The following is a 17776-nucleotide window of genomic DNA, read 5'->3' as shown; positions in this document are numbered from 1 at the left end:
CACAAAACCAAGACCAACTCAGCAATCTCCCATCGCCACAACCACAATCTCACACGGGGTGGGTCAACGGTCAAACCACCCCGCTTAACGGTCAACCCAACAGGCGTCCCGCCAGCTCGTCATTGTTTAATCCCTAACCAAAGCTTGACGACTCTCGATCAACTGGACGTCCATCACCCCAGCCCAGGTAGCTTCATGACTGTTGAGACTACCCAGACGCGTTGTTCTCGGCGTCCACCGCCTGCTGCCGCCGCTTCGCGCGGGCGGCGTTCCCCCGCCGCCCGCCGCGGTGGTAGTAGCGCCTGGGGGCCGCAGCAGCCCCCTGCTGCTGGCCGTTCTCCTCTCCAGCTGCCTGCAGGGCCGCGCCGATGAAGTCCTGGTTCGGCTCCGGGGCACCAACGTCGCTTACACCATTGTCCCGCTGCCCGGCCTCCTGGCTGCCCGCTGCCCAACCGCCCCGCGCATCCCAGCCGTTGCCGGCGGGCTGCGGCTGCCTGTGCTGCTGCTGATGCGGCGGGAGCGCCCGCTGCTGCTGAGGCCGCAGCTGCTGGCCCCCCTGGTGCAGTAGGGCCGCCACTGCGCTCACGTGCTGGCACGACGCGCGCACCCGCCGCGGCACAGCGGGCGCCGCGCTGGCGCCGGTGGTGGCTGGGGGCTCCCGGTCGCAGACAACCCTGTCGGTGCCATGAAATGCAGCTGTCGGATCCTCTGCCTGCTGCTCGGACGCGGCGGCGTATGGGCCGGCGCAGTCCAGCTCGCAGCCCAGGTCCTGCACTGCAGACTCCAGCCGCTGCGGGCCGCACTCGCGCGGCGGCTTCAACTGCTGGTGCTGGTGCTGGTGCTGCTGGGGCCCTTGGGCACGTGTGTTGACTGACATCCCCTGCTGCTGCGACGCAGGGGCCCGGGGCGCCTGAGCGGCCGGCGGGGACTGTCTCATCTGTCCCGCCTGCCGAAGGAGGCGCAGCACCCTCGCCCCCTCAGCCGCCTGGTGCTGGCCGGCGCCGTCCAGGCGCTGCCGCGCCGGCCCGTCGTCGCGGCCACTGTTAAACTCCTCAGTCGTGTCGCAGCTGGCGCGGCTGGCCGGCGGCGGCTCAGGGTGGGACAGCGTCACCCCGGCCTGCACGGTTGAAAACGCCGCCGCATCAGCGCAGGCGTCCTGCTGCTGGGCCGTTGGGCCACTCTCGCAGCCGATGTTCTCGGTGTCGTCATCATTCCAGTCCAGGCTTGCGGCCAGGGAACCGAAGAACAGCAGCTGCTGCGGCGCCGCCGCCATCGCCGGCATCTCAATCTGTGATCCCACATCGCTGGTGTCGACGGCCGGCGGTGAGAGCCCGCTGACATCGCTGGAACCCAGCCAGGGCACCGGCTGCTGGTTGTCCTCGTTAGTGGGGCAAGCGACTGGCTCCAGCGGTGCAAGCTCCTCCACTGCTGCGAGCAGTGGTGGCCACGGCAGTGCCGTCGCTCCGTCACCGCCGCAGTCACTGACCTGCGCCTGCTGCTGCTGCTCGTGCGTGTTCTGGGGTGCTGGCACGGGGAAGCCGGTGGCGCCCCGGCCACAAAGGGTCTGGCCCAAGCGCGGCTCGGACACGCAAGAGCGCACCGCCATGGGGGCAGCGTTGCGGTTCGGGAACACGGGGGCGGGGCCCATGAGCAGGGACGCCATGTGGGCGGCCAGGCCGCGGCTGATGTGGCTGCGTGAAACCATCCCGGATGCCACAACGCGCTGCCACGACTGCCTGTGCAGGCAGCTCGCCGCGAGGGCCTCCAAGCGCCACAACCTCATGCCGTCGCAAGGCAGCAGCGGCGGTGGCACTGCGAACAGCGCGTCCGCCCGTCGCGACAGCGGCGGCAGCACGTGTTGCTCGAACTCGAGAAGGGCGCGGGGGACGCCGCTCGCCTGCGGCTGGCAGGCCCCAGCCGGCGCCGGCACCGGCGGCAGCAGCAGGGGCTGAGGCGCAGCGCAGCGGAGCAGGTTCAGCGGCTGCAGGGTGCAGCGGCCGTCCTCGCTGCAGACTGTGAAGGCAGCGTGGGTCGTGACGCTTGCGGTGTTGTTGCCTTTACCAACAGCGCACTGCTGGCTGACCAAGACGACGACGGCGTGAGGGGCGTCGCCGTTGCTGCACGACTGGTGGTTCGAGGAGGCGAGGGGGCCGAGGTGCATCAGGGACGCGCCGCCGTCGCCACCGTCGCTGCCGCCGCACTGCAGGGCGCGCGTGGCCATGGCCCTCGAGCTACCAGCGGAGACAAAGAGTGGCTGGCTGCGGCGGCTGAAGCGAAAGAGCGGCGCGACGGTGACTGTTGCCACGTCGCCATTGAGGGTCATTAGAAGCTTGGTGATTGCGCCGCGCCAAGCCGCAGCGGCCCATGCACCAGCAAATGCAGCGATGGGGGTCGCCGGCAGCTCGGAGGCGGCACCAGCCGGGGGATACGTGCTGATGATCGCAGTTGCAGGTGTAGACGCCGGAAGCTCAGGCAACGGCCGCGGCACGATGTTGCCGTCGGCCGGAAGGCAACTGGGCTGAGGAGTGCTGCGGCAAGGCTCGGCGACTGTAGTAGGTTGCGCCGCTGTGACGGCGGCGCGGTCAGACTCACAATTGCCCGCAGCAGCGAGCCCATCAGCGCGCACAGCGGCGCCGGACAGCTGCGGCGCGGCTGCTGCCGCAGGGCCGAGGGGGCGCGGCACGGCGGGCGCGCGCGCCCTGGCCAGCAGCACGCGGCGGGCGGCCGACGGCAACACAAACCACGCCAGGCGGTGGCGGGACGCAGGGGTCGCCGCGGCCGGCGGGGACGGCACCGTGTCTGTCGACAGGACCTGGACACAGGGCTGTGTTAGTGGCGCCGGCGGGGGGTCGCCACGATCTGGGGCCGGGGGTGGGTCCCCGCGGTCGTGCTTTGTGCTGGGTCTGCTCCAGCAGGGGGTCAGCACGCGCTTGATGGCCTTCCATAGGCGGCCAGCAGAGCCCGTCCTGAGGATCATGGGGGCAGAGATACACAAAAGGGTTCAGCAGGTCTGATCGTGTGGAGTGGTGGCAACAGCGCGCCTCCTGTGTTTCGCCAAACGCGCCAGTGTGTGCACCGCGCCGCCTTCCTGCAGTGCAGCCACCCCCGAAACTGCTGCACCCCCGCGGCGTTGCCCGCCTCTGAGTGCCAGGTGACCGATCCTATAGATGCTAATCTCTCACCTCAACCCCTTGCTGCGAGGTTTGGGGGCTCTGCTCGACCGCTTGGGGCTCAGCTCCGCGGAACCCCTTCTGTTCGGGGGCTGCTGGGGCGCAGGATATGGTGCCTGGGCGACGATGTTGATCATCACCGACACCACCAACGCGAGGGCGAGGCGCAGGCTCGCCATCTGGGACCGACCGCGTCAAATATGGCACCTCGAAACGCGGTCGTACGCGTCTTGCTATTCTTAACAGAGAAAGTACATCTTCAAAACCTCTTGAATTCGTTTGGCTATGGGCTTCACCTGGCGGTTGTCGGCAAGTACTCCTGCTGCCCATGGGCGCATGCGCAAGCGAGCGGCTGCAGGTGCAGAAGCTGCGGGTATGAGTTCTCACCCTGCACTGGGGGACCGCCTTGAATACATGTGCGCATGGTGCATGTGCAAAGATGCCAGATGACCTGGCATGCAGCGCATGTCGCATGACAGGCCGGCGTGTCGACCACAGCGTTGAGACAGCAACCAACCCAGAAGCAGAAGGTGCCACCCCTGCATTGCCATGCAGCTTGCGAGTCGTCCCCATGACAATGTTGTCATGGTACGCACATGAGGAGGTCCGCAGGGGCACTGTGGCGGCTGTGATTTGGTTCGAGCTGCGCTGGACGAGAAGAAGCTGGTGTGCTGCTGCTCAGCACGCCAAGATGATCTATGCAGCCGCGCGCCTGCGACCGTTGCGCGCCTGGCTGGGGGCTCCCTGGAGTAAGCACGCGGCATTATGTTGCTTCAACGGCCCATGCAAGCATCGACACACCTCAGTTGTTGCAGGTGCATTTTAACCATGATAGAATCTCACCAGAATGCACGGCGAAGAGCGACGCATGCGCCGAACGCATACATCGTCGCCGGCATGTGAAGCACCGCAGGCCAGCACGCCACTCGACATGCATGATATCTCAGCCAGCAACTCGTTCGTAACATAGAGGATACATATGGCCGCATGGCAGCACACCCCATGCAGATGACAATGACACAATTCAAGAGCAAGATGCAAAGCACGCTCGCACGCCACATCATTAGCTTGCCGCTTGCTGCTGCTGCTGCTGCTGCTGCTGCTGCTCACGTGCCGCCGCCTGCTGCCGCCGGTGCCACGCCACCACGTCCGCGTAAGGCAGCTTTCCCCCAAAGATGTCTAGGGCGCTCCCAACAGTGATGTCCACGCGACCGCGGCCCGAGGTGCGCACACGCTCCAGATCCTCCTGCAGGGGGGCGCACGAGCATGCGGGGCCAGCCGGTGAGTCAGCAATCAGCTCACATCCTCTAGACAAATGCTGCAGCTTTGCTCTGCAAAAAAGGCAGTGCGCACCGTCATGCTTATCTGGACTTCGCGGACAGCTGGCGCACAGGGAGAGGGTATGTGGGCCAGTGGGCCCAACATGCCTGGCGGCTGTGTTTCGCGAACGCCCTATTTCAGCCGGTGCGCACCAGCGTGCGGGCGCCGCCCGCATACGTAACGGGGATGGGCGACCACCGCCCCAGTAGCTCCACCAGCTCATCATCAATCCCCAGTTGCATGCCCTCCACGTCGACGCCGTGCACCAGGAACTCGTCGCAGCTGCCCGCCAGCTTCCCCAGGGTGGCCTCGTCCAGGGCGAGGGACGAAAACTTCTGCCAGCGGTCAGTCACCACATAGTATTGGCCGTCCCTCTTGCGGCAGCTGAGGTCCAACACTAGTCGCTCCCTGCCAACGCGCCCCACCTGATGGAATCAGGGCGGGCGTCACCGAGCATTGTGAGGTGAGCGAGGAGGGGGAGGGGCTGCGTGGACTCAGAGGGCGTCCGTTGCCGTTGCAGGTCTGAGGCAACAGTGGCTTTTGCTGCGCAACGCGCCTGGGCGTGGCAACGCCTGCTGGTCAAAAAACGAACCAGCGGATGCATGAGTTGCTACGATAAGCCGACGCCCAGGTGTTGCCATGCGTACAGCCCAATCAGCATCCTCCAAGAGCACGGCGCCCCGCGATTACATTGCTCACCAAGTCTCTCAACCGATCCTCCTCGAGCCGGCCCTCCCTGAACACATATGATGTCACGATGACGTGGCTGGCGCCCGCGTCCAGCCACTCTGCCGCGTTGTCGCTGGTCACGCCGCCGCCCAGCTGCAAGCCGCCCGGCCATGCGCCCAGTGCGCCACGGGCAGCCTCCCTGCAGCGCCACGAGTCGAGGCCAGGCCCGGTCGGTCAACGAGCAGTTGCGGCTGCCCTCAGCAGCGGCGCATGCCCACAGCGTCAGCAGCACGTGCTATCATTGTCAGCATCTGCTGCCAGCAGCGGCCCCACCAGAGCCAAAACCATCAGCAGCAAAGGCGCAGGCATCAGAAGCGGCGCTGAGACCGCCATCCGCCACCTGCCATCACGGGCGCTGCCGCCTGCGCCGTCTTTCTGACCCTGCACCCCGCGACCCGCGATGACCAATGCAGCGGAGCCCTCAAGCACCTGGCCAGCGGCAGCACACCTGCTGGCATCGTCGGCACCCAGCATGATGACATGGCCGCCAGTCAGCGCGTCGCGCGCATACAGCTCCGCATACCAAGACGACGGCTTGTCTGACACAAAATTGGTCTGCAGCGCCGCTGCCGGCGCCTGAGTGGGTGATGCATCGCCGCTGCTGCACGGCGTGGGAGCGGGGTGGGGTGTGTGAGCGTCGTTGCAGGGCCGAGGAGCGGCAGCGAGGGCCTGGGACGAGCAAGCATGGGCGCTGTTGCCATTGCACCAGTGTTTGAAGCTCACCCGCCAGCAGGGAGGTCTACCAGTGTGGAGCCAACAATCTGCTTGACCTTGCCCTGCGCACGATGGCCAGCGCACCCATGCGCCCCTGGTGAGATGCGGGTGTCGGCCGCAAGCTCAGCGAAGCACACGCAGCAGCAGAAACGCCAACAGCAGCCCGCCCGCAAGCACCTTGTGAATGTCAATGCAGGGGCGAAACTGGATAGCTCTGGTCTGAGTGGCTGCAGAGGCTGCCACATGCGCCACGTTGGTGCGCCCAGGGCGCAGCATTGCTTCAATCAGTGAATCAGATCGCGACGGCTGCGATTTCGATTGACATATGCGTCAGAATCTGATCAAAAGCCATCATGCGTTCCGATTATATACATATGCAACAGACCGTTGCTGCGCAAAAGCTCGATGTCCCGGTGTCTCGAGTGACTGGCGTGCAGAACAAAATTGCATCGCCATGCAGCACCCCTCCTACGAGAAGAGCGAGTATGCTCAGTACGTCACACAACACAATCATCACCAGCAACTAGATCATGCATGCCTTGACCGCCGATCGCTCTCGTTGACGTGTTTCACTCCTGATCCAAGAACATGGTTGCACCGAGTATATCGTACCATGATGACTAAGTGCTTGGTTGGCTTGCAGAAACGTGACAGCGTCTGCAATTGCACACACAGCATCAAAGCGGCAGTGTAGCAGCGCTACTGGGGAGGCGGGAACCAACAGCCAGCCGAGGGATGGACGGGGAGGAGTTCCGCACAGTGCGCTATGTCACACAAGATCCAATCCAGAATTTGCGGATACGAGTCACGCTCACGCGGCTGAGCGCACAGCGCGGCGGCAAGGCAAACATCGCACAGCAGGTTGGTCGCCCTGGGCTGCTGACTACCACAGACATGACCTGCCGATTGCTTGAGTAAATAAAGGTTAGGTTGAGGTTCTCAAGCAAGATATGAGACTACGACCTGCCGCCAAAATTGTGTGCAGGTGCCTGATGCAGCCAACGCGCACGACAACGCCGCGGGCGGCGACGCCGTCGCCGTCGTTGCGGTGGCCGCCCCCACGACGCGCCCTCAGCCTGCGCACGAGACGAGGGTTTTCGGGTGGCAAGAGAAGGTTTTCAGCAGGGCGGAGGTCGCGGCGGCGCAGGCGGCGGCACGCGAGGGGGCGCCCGCGGCAGCCGGGGGGCGGGTGTCCCCGACACGTCGTGCGGAGCACTTTGGCTCGCAGCAGCACTTTGGGGCTGAAAAGCTCCTGGTAAGCGCGGCCGTTGAGAACCCCCGCGTCAAACACAAACAGCCTCAGATCAGCGTGACTGTGTGTGCCCCGCGCTGGTCGCACCCGCGCACCTGTCCGCACGCCTCTCACCAGCCCGCCAGCAGCCCGTCGGAGCAGGCATAACATGCCCCTGTCGCCATGCCGAGCCGCGCCGCCTCCACCCATCGGCACGTGCGCAGGAGGGCCCGCCCGAGGAGGGCGCCCTGTTTTCATACGTTCACACTGACAATGTCTGTGAGGCGGCGGAGACACTGAAGGCTGTCAGCACCAGCGAGCACGAGGCGGGCAACCACCTCATGCGGCGCCTGAGGGGGGACCCGCGCTACAGGCAGAAGGTGCGGGCTCGATGGCGCGCGCTTCGCTGGTGCAGCCTGCAAGTGGGCTGTATATTTACAATCCTGCAGCTGCAGCAGCGCCGCGGTCTCAGGGGCATTTGTTTCCTGTGTCACCGAAAGGGCATCAGATGTGCAGTCGGCGATGGAGACGGCACATCCACTCTCACACACTCACACACACCATCACACTGAAACTCACAAGCCCCTCCTGCCTGTGCACACCCTGCAGATGCTCAACTTCCGCTGCATGTACATAGTCGCTGACCTGGGAGACGAGCGGGCGGCGGCTGGCTGCAGCGAAAAGGTGGGTTCGGCGGGGGGTGCTCTGAACCCATCTTGGAGGGGCATGGCTGGCGATTGGAAGGCCACTCATCATACTACTTGCGCAGTACACAACAACAAGCATGTCATTTCATTTAGCCAGGCACAACACAATACGGTCTATTGGACCTGTTTCCCGACATTCCACGCCGCGCCGTACCACGCGCAGGTGTTGGTCGCGGTGCGCGCGCACGCGGACGGCAGCTTTGACATGCGGCCAGGGTTCAGCGAAGGGGGGCGGCGCTACCGCTTTGAGGACGACCACGGTGCGGCAGGGAGAGGCAGCTGCCGGCCAAGGCAACGCCCAGACGCTGCGCTGCTGGGGTGAAATGAACAGTCGAAGTCGTGCTCGCGGCTGAGGATGGGACGATTGCTGTCAAGGTTGTTTGCAGACCAGCGACCGAACAAACCAACGACAAGCAGGCGGCTGGTGCCAACTGACCCCGCCGCTTGTGGGCCGCACGCGGCTGCCTCTTGCTGGTGTGTGTGTGTGTGTGTGCAGGCAGCATATACGAGTACACCGTGGAGAGCGCCTCGCGCACAGACCCGCCCTGCCTGGAGCGCCGCGCTGCGAAGCTCGGCGCCGCCCTCGCAGCCTCGACCGCGGCCGGGCTGCGGCGCGGCGGGCCGGGTGCTGCTGTCATTGAAGGGTCACCAGGTGACAAGCGAAGATGCCCCTGGTTGTTGCTCCCATCACACGAATTACTCCTCTATGTTATTGTTCTTTTTGCAGTAGGCCACCTGCCGCTGCAGCATACCTGATCTTATTGCGCTCAATTCAGCTGCCCCCCACCCCGCCGCCAGGCTCGTCGCCTGCCGCCCTGCGGCTCGCGTTGTTTGGGGAGCTGGTGGCGGGTGCGGGCTTCGAGGTCGACCGGTTGTATGTGGAGTGGCGCGTCGCATATGATCCGGCGATCTGGCTGCTGCAGGGGCCGACGGAGGCGTGCGATGCCGACCGGCCGGGCGTGCTGCAGGTGAGCCCGATTGCCAAGCAATGCAGGACGTTTGAAGTTGTCTTGGATGTGCAGATTGCAAGTGGCGAGGGGTCGAAATCGTGAGGAGGCGCCTGCTTGGCAGGCTGGCAAGCTGCACGCGTAAGCGATGGGCTTCTCAGGAAGGCTGACTCCCCTTCTCCTCAGGCACTCATTCATGCGCATGTACAAGATCCATGGATATTCATAAATCCATGGATATTCATGAATCATGTTGGCAAGGATTTCTGTCAGATCCTCGGGGCCTCTCAGTGTATCCCGGTTATGCTGCGTGCCGCACCCACAGGGCGTGACTCACGTCTCCCGGGTGGTGCTCTACCCGGAGCACCCGGCTGACCCAGCGCCGCCGCCGTGGGTGGCGCACTGGGCGCACCCCTTTGAGGCGGAGTGGGTCGCGAGGGAGGTGCCGCAACCAAACAAGTGGCCGGTCCTCACACTGCAGGTGCGCAGCGCTCGTGAGGGCATGTGCGTTCACGTCGAGTCAGGCGACTGAGACTTGCTTGCCATTGATCATGTCTGAATTTGCTGAGGTGGTAGGTCAATAACATTTGCGTGCCATTGATGCAAGTGATTGGGTCGGACTCACCAGACCCCACTCATTACTGTTACGCGCCGCCTCCCTCCAGCCCTGGCCCCCTCGACCCACGCTCACCAGCGCGCCGACGCACACCCGCCAGGTCTGCTCGTACGACCCCTGGGACCGGTACACCTGTGAGGGCTACGGCTGGCTGCGGCTGGGCACCGCGGCCGGCAGCGCGACGCACTTGGTGCCCACTTGGAAGCCGCAGGGTGGGTGACACGGCAAAGGTTATTCTTGCCCTAGTACTCCTCTTTGGTTTGACTATGACGTGCAAACAACAGGCACAAGGGGATGTGACACGCCTGGCAAAGGTGCCAGCTGCGTCGGTGGCACATGCAGACACAAGCGTAATCATACACAGAGGGCATGCACATGTGCGCGCACCCCATCTCCTGCACACACACGCGCGCACGCGTGCGCGCGCACACACGCACGCATGCACGCATGAATGACTGAGCAAGGATGCAAAATCTCAAAACCCTCAAACTCACACAATCCAGGAACTCGTCGGGACCAGCAGGAAGCCTTCTTCATCGGCGGATCACCAGAGCTGGCCGACATTGCAACTGTCGCCCAGTCACGCCCCTCAGAAGGCGCCCAACTGGCCGCAGCGGGCGCCCCCGTTGCTGCCGGCAGCGGCCCCTGCATGCTCAACAAGTACGGCTTTAAAACAGTGTCCAGCGGGACCGTCAAGGTGCGGCTGCACTGCGTGCACCAGTTTGGCGGCTGCGGCGGCGGCGGCGGCCCAGGGTCCCCGAACAAGGGCGCAGTGCAGCAGCGGCAGGGTGGTGGTGGTGGCGGCGGCGGCGGCCCGCGGGGCCGCAAGGAGCTGCGTCTGGCGGTCGTGCTGGAGCGGGCGCGCGCGCGGCTGGAGGACGCGCGCGCCGGCGGCGGCGAGGTCGCGGTGCGCGGCGGCGTCGTCGCGGCGGCGCCGTTTGTGCGGCGGCAGCCGGCGGACGCGGCGGTGGATGAGGGCGCGACGGTGCAGTTCAGCGTCGTGGCCGGGGTGAGGGGTCCGGGGTGCGGGGCAGCGGCGGGTGCCTGACCTTCTGTGGGCTGCCTGGGCGGTATTGACCGAGCTCACAGCCTCGATAGTCGCTGATCGCTCCTGGCAAGGCGTGGTGCTTGTTGGGGTCGATACGCGGCGGTCTGCGGCTTCAGCGCCTGACAGCTTCCATGCAGCTGCCGACCCCGCTGCGCCGCCACCCGGCCGGCCCCTTACTTCTGACCAGGGCGCCGAGCCTCTGGTGTACAGGTGGCACAAGGACGGTCGCCGACTGCGCGTCGCAACGGCCGACACACCCGACCTGATGATCGTGGGCGTCACCGGTGCCGACGCGGGGCAGTACCACTGCGAAGTGACTAACCCGGACGGCGAGGCGTCCAGCGGCCGCGCGGTGCTGACCGTGCGGCGGGTGTCGCGGCTGCAGAGGGTGACGGCGGGGGAGGCGGCGGGCGGCGGGAGGGATGGCGCAGAAGGCGGGGTAAGTTTCCTCCCTGAAAATCGCCTCGGGACTCGAGTTTTGTTGATGAGGATTTGTTGCTGCATACAGCCTCGACGGTCCCTCGCTTGGCTCCGCATGCGTCCTGCACTGCTGGGCAAACCATGCTAATAACCTGCTGGGCACACCATGCTAAGGCCCTGCAATAGCGCCACACACGCGTCCAGCTCAATGTGCTGCTCCTCGTTGCTCTGCAACCCACCGCACGCAGTCTCCCGTGCCAAACGGAGCGCTGGGCAGCCGCACGACCGTGCCCCGCACCCTGCTGCGGGGCGGCGGCGGCCTGCCCTACAACCCCCGCGCCGGGGCGACGTCGCCCGCCCTCACGCGCCCGCCCGCCGCCAGCCGCGGCGCCGACCCGGGCGGGAGCGGCAGCGCCCCGCCGCAGCAAGAGCGGCGCGCGCGCGCAAACTTGTTCCGGGCGCGCGCGGGCGCCGGCCTCGGCAGCGAGCGGTCGGGGGGTGGCGGCAGCCGCAGCCAGGCTGCAGATGGCGCGGGCGCGGCCGGCCTGCCGCCGCTGCAGGGGGGAGCATGGCGCGGGGGGCTGCTGCAGGGCACCCTTGAAGGGCAGCAGCAGCAGCAGCAGCAGCAGCAGCAGCAGCAGCAGCAGCAGCAGCAGCCGCAGCAGCAGCCGCAGCAGCAGCCGCAGCAGCAGCCGCAGCAGCACCAGCCGCCGCCGCCGCAGCAGCAGCCGCCGCCGCAGCAGCAGCAGCCGCAGCAGCAGCAGCAGCAGCAGCAGCAGGAGCTAGAGGACAGCAGCGCGCCTTGGGGCAGCCCGCAGCGGCAGCCAGGGCGCCCGCAGCAGGAGGGTCCGCCCTCCCCCTGGCATCACATTGGCAGCCCAAGCGGCCTGCCTCATCAGGGTGAGGCAGCTTCCCCCCAAACAATTAGTCAAGCGGGAGCACCAGGGGCGGCGGCAGCAGGGAGTGGGGGCAGCGGTCAAGAGGCGGCGCGGGCGGGTGCCAGCCGAGCAGCGAGCCTAGCGGGCAGCGTCGGCCACAGCACGCCCCCTGCAGGGCCTGGCAGCCCAAGAGGCAGCGCCTCGGGGGCGCCGCGGCAGAGCGGCGGCGGGGCCGAGGGGCAGGCCGCGGCGCCGCAGGGGCTGGGCAGCCACGAGCCGTCCGTGGGGTCGGTGTCGAGCGCAGCGTCGCTGCTGTCGCGGCGCGCATCAGGGCCGGGGCGGCGCGCGCGGGTGTCTGAGGCTTCTGGGTGACGCTGGGGCGCGCACAGTGGGTTGCCTGCTGTAGCCGCCCCGGGTCGCTGAACGAATTGATCATGGGTGGAGGCCACGCAAGGCTGAGTGCATGTGACAATTACACAGAGCTGCATAAGAAATGTAGCTGTCGAGAGTAAGGAGTAAAGAAGGCAGGGCGCTCACAGGCACGTCGCTCACTAGACACACAAACACACACACACACACACACACACACACACACACACACACATGCGCACGCACGGATGCACGCACGCACACATACAATCAAGACACTCAGCAGCCGCCGCAGCTCAGCACCAACCACAGTCCATCAGCTGCCCGCGGCCGGGGCGCTGCTGCTGCCGCCGCCGGCCTCCTTGGCCGCCGCGCCCGCGGTGCCTGCACCCTTGATGAGCCCCCTCTCCTGGGGGTCTGGTATGGGCCGCGCGCGGTCGATTTCCGCCAGCCCCGCGGCCACGGCGCGCTCCTTAGCCAGAAAGCGCTCCTTCTGCGATTGAGATGCACAGCAGTCGGAGGGGGGGGTGCAATGTAGCAAACGCGAGTCAGCGCAGCCGGGTGACCCCGGGTCGCACGCTGGGATGGAGGAGGGCGGCTTCAGGGTCGCATGTCCCGCTGGAAGGACAGCGGCGGCAAGGCGGGCGCGCCATCATCAGTCGTGTCCGCGGCCGCGGCCTGCTGGCCACCTGCCAAGGCTGCCATATTGCTGGCCTGGAGATCTGGAGGGATGAGGATCTCCCCCCTCAAACCTCGATCTGGTCGCGCCGCCGTGCTTCGGGGACATATATGAAATAGTAAGCAATGCCGCCAGCCACGATCCAGGAGGCGGCGTTGCGCGTGCCGCGCACGCCGAAGGACGTACTAAAGAGCTGTGCGGTGTATGAGTGGGTGGGGGGGGGGGGGGGCGGAGACGAGTGGCGTCACCGGCACGGGAGGGGGACGGGATGAGGACGGACGGGATGGGTGGCGGGATGTGCAGAGTTGATGTGCGTGCAGCAGCAGCTGTTGGGCAGCAGCAGGTTGCTGTGAAGCATCGTGTGTGAGGCACTGGGGAAACTCGAAGGCTAGCCACCACTCTTCCACAACCATCCCACTGTTGCGGCCACTGCCGAGTGCTCGTCATGACGCGTAAGCGCACACCGCGACGCTGCCTCACCTGTCTCAAATTGCCCAGGACACTCTCTGACCGCGCCATTGCTGCGCGCGCCGCTCACTCGCCGCCGCACCAGTCGCACTGCACTGCACTGATGGCAGCACGTGGGGCTGGGCGATATGTGACAACGGTGGGGCGGGAAAACAACACACGCGCTGTGTTCGCGACTGAAATGCGCCAAAAATAGCGGGTTGACGGGCGGGACGATCGTGAATGATCTCAGGTGGGCAAGCACCGCTGGTTTTGGAGTACACAGGTGATGCAAGTTCCAAGTGTCGGGTGTCAGAGCAGCTGAACGGTGCTCGGGATGGTAGGCAGTTGCAGGCGTGTGCAGTTGCTGACGCTGCTGTTGGGTGAGGTGCGTCACCTTGCAGAGACAGTTCGCCCGGCCGGCGGCGGTGGCATTTTGAGCAAGCTTGTGTCGGCCCGGGCGGGCGAGGGTGCCGGCGGGGCGCTGCGGCGGCGGCGACAGCGTGGTTTTCTGTGTGCGATAGCGCATGCATGGTCGTCTGCGTTTGTGTGCCGCCCGAGCGGGGTGGTGATTTTGGTCAGGGTGATGGCGGTTGTCTGGGGCAGTTGGCGAGCTGCTGCTGGTACGACTTAGGGCGGCCGGCTGCAAGGTTTCTAGGTCGTCGCCGAAGGCCCCTAGCCGCCGAGGGTCTGCTCGTTGCAGGGAACTGAGGTTGTCTTGACCAGCATCGCCGTCCAGTCGTGCAAAACTCGATGTCATACTTCGCTGCGCCGTACTGCGCGCACGCCTGCTCACATGATGGAACCGCGCGTCAGGCCCTCAGGTGGCGAGCGCAGTCGCCCGGTGCATGCTGGCCGCTGCGTCCCTGCCACCAACGGGATTCACCACAACACATCTATCTTGCCATTTTGCCGTGCTCCACCAGCAAATTAAAAGGTGGGTAAGTGTGCCGGGTGCTCCCCTGTTTCCCAGGCGTCCATTGGTGATACTTTCACCATTATCCCGTTTCGGCTCTGCCATTCTGTGTACAGGCCGTCGACGCACCCGCCTTTCCGGCACTTCATTCTTACACCGTGCTCCTGATTGTCGATCGTGACGCTGACCTGCACAAAATGCCGAGCCACGCACTGTTTGCTGGAGCACCCCACAACTGGGGGGGGGGGGTGGGAATGGTGGCCCGGTTGCCTGTCCAGGCCTGTGCGCCTGTGGGCTTGGGAGCGTTGATTATCATGCCAATGATTTTGTCCAAGTCGGGAACGGTTGACAACGTTGCTAAGGTGGCGGCTCATTCCTCTTGCCACCATGATGGTGGTTGCACATATAAATGCGACTCAAGCGGATTCGCAACCTCCAAAACCGGCGCTCGGGGTGCGGCGGACACGGCCGTGGCTAATGCACAGGGGCTGAGGACAGGACCTAGGGCTTGCAGTGCCGCTCTGCCGCTGCTGCTGCTGACAAGCTTGAGTCCTGCAAGCAGCAAGCGAGGCCCTGTCGTGCAGTGCGCCAGGCCTGAGACAATGCTGTAGCATTCAGGTAGGTGGACGGGTGGGGGCAAACAGTCCTAGAAAAGATTGTTGGCACCTCCAGCAGCGAGCAGCTGCATGCGGAAGCATCCAGTTTGCGGTTCCCGCCGGCCGCCGCGGGCTTCGCCGCGAGGGCTTATAACTCTACCGCGCCGCCCCCCTTTGCCAGATGCTTGTCTATTCGTAACAAAGGACCAGATCAACCGATGGTTCATGAGTGGCGGCGTTGCAGGTACCGCAGCCTTGTACTCAGCTAGTGGGGTTTCAGTCTGAATTATACAGGAATCATCAGCCAGTACGTTTCTTGAAAGAATCATGGAACGCCACGCCACCGAGGTTGCTGCGCTTGTCCGTTCGTACTTTCGTGGCACGGAGCGCAGTCTAGGTTTACGTTGACGATTTGGATGCTGTAATTATTAATCACGATTAGATGGACAAAGTACTGTCACGCGCAAGTCATCCCACCTGCCCCCATGATGTCATCCAGCGCTCCTGGGCTGGTCGACCCCGCACTGTCGAAGATGCTGGAGCTGTGCCCCAGCGCACTGCTCAGCTGTGACGACGGCACCAGCCTGCCAGTTAGCCGCGAGCTACTCATGATCGCATCGCCCATGCTGCGCGACATGCTGGCCTCCGCGCACCTCGACGCCGCGCCAGGTGGCGCCTCGATAATCCCCCTGCCGGGCGACAAGCGCAAGGACTGGCTGCTGTCGCTGCCGTTCCTCTACCACCACGCCCCTGATGTCACGTGGGACAGCGTGGAGGCCCTCACCGAGCTGTGCATCAAGTACGACCTCCAGGGCCTGCGCCCCTTCCTGGACAGGTTCTTGTGGGCGTCAGCAGCCACCCTAAGCGGGCAGGTCCCGCCTGGCTCGCCCACAACCCGCAAACTCAGCGTTGCGGCGGTGGGCGAGGCAAGCGCAGTGGGTCAGTGGTCCGTCTGGCGGTGGCTGGTGCTGGCGGCGCGCTGCAAGCTCAGCGCAAGTGTGGAGGCGTTCTGCCATCTGATTGTGCGATGCGGACTTGCGGTGCCAAAGGACTTTGACCTGGGGCTTGCAGGGCAGCCACTGGCCGTCAAGCTGGCCCACAAGCTTTCAACTAGCTACTAATTGCGTGTATTGTGCCACTAGGCAGCCCCATCGCAGACTTGTGCACTGCTGGTGCCGCCTGTACTCCAGCCAGCCGCACCCCATTGGTTTGCTCTGTTGAGTGGTGCTTGACATCACATTGCACAAGCCACCCTGTGTGCGCTGGCGGCTTGCTGGACTCAACAATAACATTTCCCCAGGAGCAACTCCTCAGCGGTGTGTGGCCACTCACTGAGCCGCCTACTCTGATGATACCGTCCCGAGATACTTTGAACAAAGCAAGCCGAACGGTACCCTGGCACCCGGTACTGTTTGAAACTTGCCGTGGCATCAAGTGCTTACAGCAGTAGTGGTGCCGCTGGGCAGGTGACCTTCCGGACTGCCAAAGCACAAAAGCACTCGCACGAGCCCACGCATCACTGTTGCTCCCGGCGCAGCCCTGATGCGAACCAAGGCTTGCACAATAAACCATGCATGGACAATTGTTGCCGCAGCGGTGCAAAACATGAATGACAGCCAGGACTCGGCCCAGAAAGTAATACAGATCCTGTTGAGGCTGGTCGAATGTTGGTGCTTGCGACTGCATTGATCGTGGGTAGTGGTGATTCTGACAGCGCGATGCAATTGGCTCGGGCGCGCAGTAGTGCACCACACCCAGACACACTCGCAGCGAACACCGTTTGACATGGGTCATAGCGCCTGCGGCGGTGCTGCTGCGCCGCCTTGGCTGTCGGCTGCCTAGGCCTCGGGCCCCTCTGCCACCTGGCTCGCAAAGCCTGCACATAAAGAGGGCGAAATTGCGAAAATTCTGGTTGGTTCAGGTGGGGAATTATTGGCGGCCAAAATTCTAAGTTCGTCAAACTCGGAGTGGCCAGCGCCCTTGCCCGACACACAGGCCGTCGCGCGTCCCGCCCCTTCCCTCACAGGTGGCGCACCCAGGAAGTGTGTGGGGTCTGCTGGGTGGGCCAGGGAGCCAGGGTCAGTCACCACCACAGACCGCAGCTCGGCGTTCTCATACCACCTGGGTGGGTTCAGGGTTCAGGGTTCAGGGTTTACGGTTTGAGGATAGGCGGAAGGGCGCGTGAGGAGGGACGAACCCACATCCAACGGGGTTGGAATGGCGCCACAGAAGTGGGCGTGGTTGAGACCCTGGGAGCAGGGCAACGGGGCGCTCCTCTCAGAGGGCTGCAAGCAGAGAAACCGCGCCTGCACCCGCCCATCCCCAGTTCGCGATAGCAGGGCGGCAGGCGCGCGCCTGTGGAGGTCGCCTTGGACGGCCGTGCTGGCCTCGTGCCCATAATTTGTGAGGCAGTAGTGCACGAAGGACGAATGAGTCACCACCGCAATCTGGTGGGTTAAGGCGTGGAGGACGGGCATACGGTTGCGGGTGAGGATATTGGTCTGAAGCCACTGTTGTGCACAACCAAGTTGCAGAGCCCCCGCGGGTGCCGGCCGGGCGACGTTACGGACCCGCTGCATGGTGGCGTGAGCAGTGCGGCAAGGCGGGCTTGCCCCCATCACAATCCCATCCCAGCCCACACGCACCTCGCGCTCCGGCCGGGCCATCAGCTGGGCCATAAACACCCGCCCTGCAAATGCAAGGGGGGTCCAAGTGCAGCGAAGGTTCGGCGCAGCAAATACGGCAACGCCTGCCTGGGCGGTCGTGTGCTGCCCGCTGCCGCAACCAGCGGCCGCGGCCAAGCCAGGACAGCAGCGCGCCAGGCCGCCGCGCGCCTTGCCGTCCACGCCCCCGCCCCTGCTTCTCCGCCGCGTGTTCCTCCGCCCCCGCTGCTGCCCTCAGCACGGCTGCTGCCGCCGCCGCCGCTGCTGTGGCTTCAGTAACAAGGCCCGCCACCGCCTCGAGCCTTCGGCGGCGCCCCCCCCCCCCC

The 17776-nt window shown here is 65.0% G+C and overlaps 6 protein-coding genes across 6 annotated transcripts; 2 read left to right on the top strand and 4 right to left on the bottom strand.

Moving 5' to 3' along the window:
• Positions 1-208: 208 nt before the first annotated feature.
• Positions 209-2221, bottom strand: MNEG_2210 (hypothetical protein; the record flags this gene model as incomplete). The annotated part of the gene is made up of 1 exon (XM_014049322.1): positions 209-2221. One exon carries the CDS (start codon positions 2219-2221, stop codon positions 209-211), a length of 2013 nt encoding a protein of 670 aa, XP_013904776.1.
• Positions 2222-4233: 2012 nt separating this feature from the next.
• Positions 4234-6021, bottom strand: MNEG_2209 (phosphoribosylformimino-5-aminoimidazolecarboxamide ribotide isomerase; the record flags this gene model as incomplete). The annotated part of the gene is made up of 5 exons (XM_014049321.1): positions 4234-4416; positions 4643-4915; positions 5190-5358; positions 5560-5795; positions 6004-6021. The coding sequence occupies 5 exons, from the start codon at positions 6019-6021 to the stop codon at positions 4234-4236; spliced, it is 879 nt and encodes a 292-aa protein (XP_013904775.1).
• A 647-nt stretch (positions 6022-6668) lies between these two features.
• MNEG_2208 (centriole proteome protein) lies at positions 6669-12152 on the top strand (the record flags this gene model as incomplete). Its single annotated transcript, XM_014049320.1, has 12 exons — positions 6669-6794; positions 6919-7188; positions 7389-7544; positions 7774-7848; positions 8035-8131; positions 8368-8496; positions 8670-8839; positions 9144-9299; positions 9535-9646; positions 9938-10443; positions 10670-10921; positions 11151-12152. The coding sequence occupies 12 exons, from the start codon at positions 6669-6671 to the stop codon at positions 12150-12152; spliced, it is 3051 nt and encodes a 1016-aa protein (XP_013904774.1).
• A 313-nt stretch (positions 12153-12465) lies between these two features.
• On the bottom strand, positions 12466-13347 carry MNEG_2207 (hypothetical protein; the record flags this gene model as incomplete). The annotated part of the gene is made up of 3 exons (XM_014049319.1): positions 12466-12642; positions 12902-13021; positions 13309-13347. The coding sequence occupies 3 exons, from the start codon at positions 13345-13347 to the stop codon at positions 12466-12468; spliced, it is 336 nt and encodes a 111-aa protein (XP_013904773.1).
• Positions 13348-15272: 1925 nt separating this feature from the next.
• Positions 15273-15908, top strand: MNEG_2206 (hypothetical protein; the record flags this gene model as incomplete). The annotated part of the gene is made up of 1 exon (XM_014049318.1): positions 15273-15908. The coding sequence occupies one exon, from the start codon at positions 15273-15275 to the stop codon at positions 15906-15908; it is 636 nt and encodes a 211-aa protein (XP_013904772.1).
• A 717-nt stretch (positions 15909-16625) lies between these two features.
• MNEG_2205 (hypothetical protein) lies at positions 16626-17465 on the bottom strand (the record flags this gene model as incomplete). Its single annotated transcript, XM_014049317.1, has 4 exons — positions 16626-16663; positions 16823-16908; positions 17089-17234; positions 17433-17465. 4 exons carry the CDS (start codon positions 17463-17465, stop codon positions 16626-16628), a joined length of 303 nt encoding a protein of 100 aa, XP_013904771.1.
• Positions 17466-17776: the final 311 nt, after the last annotated feature.

This window comes from Monoraphidium neglectum, assembly GCF_000611645.1.
Source record: "Monoraphidium neglectum strain SAG 48.87 unplaced genomic scaffold scaffold00242, whole genome shotgun sequence".
Classification (NCBI taxonomy): Eukaryota; Viridiplantae; Chlorophyta; class Chlorophyceae; order Sphaeropleales; family Selenastraceae; genus Monoraphidium; species Monoraphidium neglectum.
Note: the sequence above shows the minus strand (reverse complement) of the source record. Positions and strands in the feature narration are given on the sequence as shown.